Consider the following 3,337-nt stretch of genomic DNA (forward strand, 5'->3'; position numbering starts at 1 on the left):
CGCCCCTCTTCCCACCGTGTGGTCCATCGTTCGCCGCTTCGATAACCCCCAAGCCTACAAGCATTTCGTCAAGACCTGCCACCTCGTCCTAGGTGACGGCGCCGCCGTAGGATCCCTCCGCGAGGTCCGCGTGGTCTCCGGCCTCCCCGCCGCCGTCAGCACAGAGCGCCTCGACCTCCTCGATGACCGCCGCCACGTAATCGCCTTCAGCATGGTTGGCGGCGACCACCGCCTCTCCAACTACCGCTCCGTCACAACTCTCCACCGCCGATCCGCCAACCGCGACGTCGATGAAGGTACGGTGGTCGTGGAGTCTTATGTGGTGGACGTACCGCCCGGGAACACCTCCGAGGACACGCGCGTTTTCGTTGACACCATTCTTCGGTGTAACCTTCAATCTCTCGCGAGATTTGCCGAGAATTTGGGAAGAACGAGATCGCAATATCAACGATAACTCGTCTCTTCGTAATTTTTCTGCTCTAATTTTCCCTCCTTCTTCTTCTAGTTATCTTTCATTTATATTTTACGTATTATTATTATTATTATTATTATTATTATTATTATTATTGTAGGTTAGGAGTTTTATCGCTTCAGAGGGAGAAAACAGCTTCTGTCTTCTGCTCAGTTTTGTTTTTTCCCTTTGTTGAGAAATAAAGTGAGAGTGAATGAAGAACAAGGGTGTGTTTGTGTTCCAGCTGTATTCTTTGAATCAACTTTTTGTAAATTCGTAAGAGATTAACTTCTATGACCTTCATTTAGAAATATCAGTCAAATATTGTAGAAAAATGATAAATTATAGAGAAAGATTATTAGAATGGATAGGTTTTCTTTCTTAATTTTAAACATTTTTATAATATTATATGTATTGTGCCTGCATACATTCATCAAAGTTAAAATAGTGTGCGGAAACAGAAGGGTACTCGTTCTTATAATTTATAAACACTAATTCAGACTATATGTAGTTATATTCACGTCTTAATAACTATCATCTTTATATAAATAGTTATCTTTGTTTAATCTTTTAAATTCTTGTCTTTTGTAATATATTTATTATCTACAATATAATTGTTAGTGTTGCAAGTATAAGAAGTGTCGAAGTTAGTTCCACATAAAAAAAAGTAAGAAAGAGTGAAGAATTTATAAGATGAGAGACCCATTAACTTGACATCTTAAGGTTTTTAGTTGGGTGTAGTGTCTTCTCATCTTATGTTCTCTCACTTGATTCCTTCTTGAAGTCTCCTCGGCAAAGGTGGTCCAGGCGGTATGTGGTGGAAGAGCTAGCAGGAACACTTGAGAAAAAGATTGTTAGTGTTACAAGTGTGAGGAGTATCCAAGTTAGTCCCACATAAAAAAAATAAAGAAGAATGAGGAAGTCTACTTGAAATGCGAAAAGTCTCAAGGATTTGAAGTTACTATGTGAGGATATATGGCTATAATTTTGTGCATTTTGTGATGCAAGTTGGAAAATGGATATGATATGTGTGCATTCACTACTTAGTTTCTGGTTACTTTTTATATTTTTTCCATGTATGCTTACTGCCTATTGATTAGCTTGTTCTATTATCTAGTTTCTAAGGCAAATTTTGTAGTACTACAAGTCAATAAAACTAAGATTCATGCATTACTATACTGTAAAAGAATCTTATATTATTATTTAACTGTTCTCTATTATTCATAATATTTTTACAATGCATAATGTTTATTATTTATGTTGACAGTGTGAAATTAAATATCAAGACTAATTAGTTACTACTATTAAAAAGTGAAATTCATTGTAGATGATAATTATGTATCAATTGGTTTGATCAATTTAGAGGAGTTTATTTAAATATATTTTATGAAATTATTCTTTTTTGAGGAGTAACTATATATAAAATTAGTGTGGCCATTATTAATTTATTATATATGTTGTGAACTGTACTGCGAAGTATTGCTATTTTGCTTGGGAAAAATTACAGTTGGTTTATACCAAGGTGGACCTTAGTTATTAATTAGGACTTCGGATTTTTACTGAGATCAATAGAGTAAACTTACACTAGATATTTGTTAGTTTCAACCCTCTTTCTTTCTTCTCAATATTTTGTTGGTGCTATTATTTGGTCTACAACATTGACATTAGCATATATTATATATGAATATGAACGCTAATTGCATTAATCTAGTACAAAGTAATTTATTACCAATCAAATCTTCTTTTATCTATGTCCATAATAATAATAAGTTTATCTAGTTTTGTAAATATATAATTTTAAATAATACTCCATAGCCAATAAAATTTATTTATTTTAGTCAATACTACTTACTCAATACTCTAAATCATTAATACTAAATTTTAAATTTTAAATTCTAAATTTTAAATTCTGATAATATAAAAAATAAAATATTAGTTAAGTATTGACTAATATAAATAAAAAATATTAACCTTTAATAACTTTTTTTAATAATTTTTCTTTTGAAGTAGTGTTATTATTAGAATGGCATCATCTTAAAATTTTCTTCACCCCTTTATTTCATATATGCATGTCTTCCTTAATTAATTATTACATGACTAATATTACTCAAAACAAGAAAGTTATAGATCAATACTGATCAATAACATTCACCCTACATGTTGTTATTATATATATAGCTAGCTGTATTTAGCTGTAACATACATGACTTTTCTTGGTTTGTCAACTCAAATTAATATATGCATATTCCCTAAGTTCCAATCCAGTGCATTATAATATAAATTTTAGCATACGGACAGGAAAGGACATGCAAGTTGCAGCATATATTAAAGAAAAGAAATAATATATATAATAAATAATAATAATAATGTTGGTGAGACATATTGGTTTAAATGTTAGTGTATACTGTATAGTAATGAAAAGAAAATGTCTATGGCGACTAGCATTGGTTAGTTTTGTTATTTGATTTAATAATCGCTCAGCAACATCGTCGGTTTATGCAACTTGCTGAGCAAGTGGGAGATAATAACATAGAGATAAACACACACTCTTAATGAACCTAGCTAGCTACTGCATGCAGTGCATGCACCCCCCATTTGGTTTTTGGAATTTTGTAATCAAGGTATATTTTATAAACACTATTTTATATAGTACAAATTTAATAGGGTTGACATCAATTATTATTCTATATCTATAATTAGAGTACTTTTTCGACTTTTTTAATGGTTCAAAAGTACTTATATATTATTTAATAAACTTAATTTTTATAATTAATATATTATTATAATAGTAAAAATAATTATTTTTAAATTTATTATATAAAAACTCATCTTAACATATAAATCAAATTAAATGATCATATAAAAAATTTTCTACAATTAATATAT

At 30.9% G+C, this 3,337-nt stretch overlaps 1 protein-coding gene across 1 annotated transcript; it reads left to right on the forward strand.

The window, feature by feature from the left end:
- Positions 1-694, forward strand: LOC107485028 (abscisic acid receptor PYL4; the record flags this gene model as incomplete). Its single annotated transcript, XM_016105565.3, is given in 2 exon segments — positions 1-465; positions 573-694. A coding segment is annotated over 1 exon segment (454 nt), but the record flags the coding sequence as incomplete, so codon positions are not given.
- Positions 695-3,337: the final 2,643 nt, after the last annotated feature.

This window comes from Arachis duranensis, chromosome 4 (genome assembly GCF_000817695.3).
Source record: "Arachis duranensis cultivar V14167 chromosome 4, aradu.V14167.gnm2.J7QH, whole genome shotgun sequence".
In the NCBI taxonomy this organism is placed as follows: Eukaryota; Viridiplantae; Streptophyta; class Magnoliopsida; order Fabales; family Fabaceae; genus Arachis; species Arachis duranensis.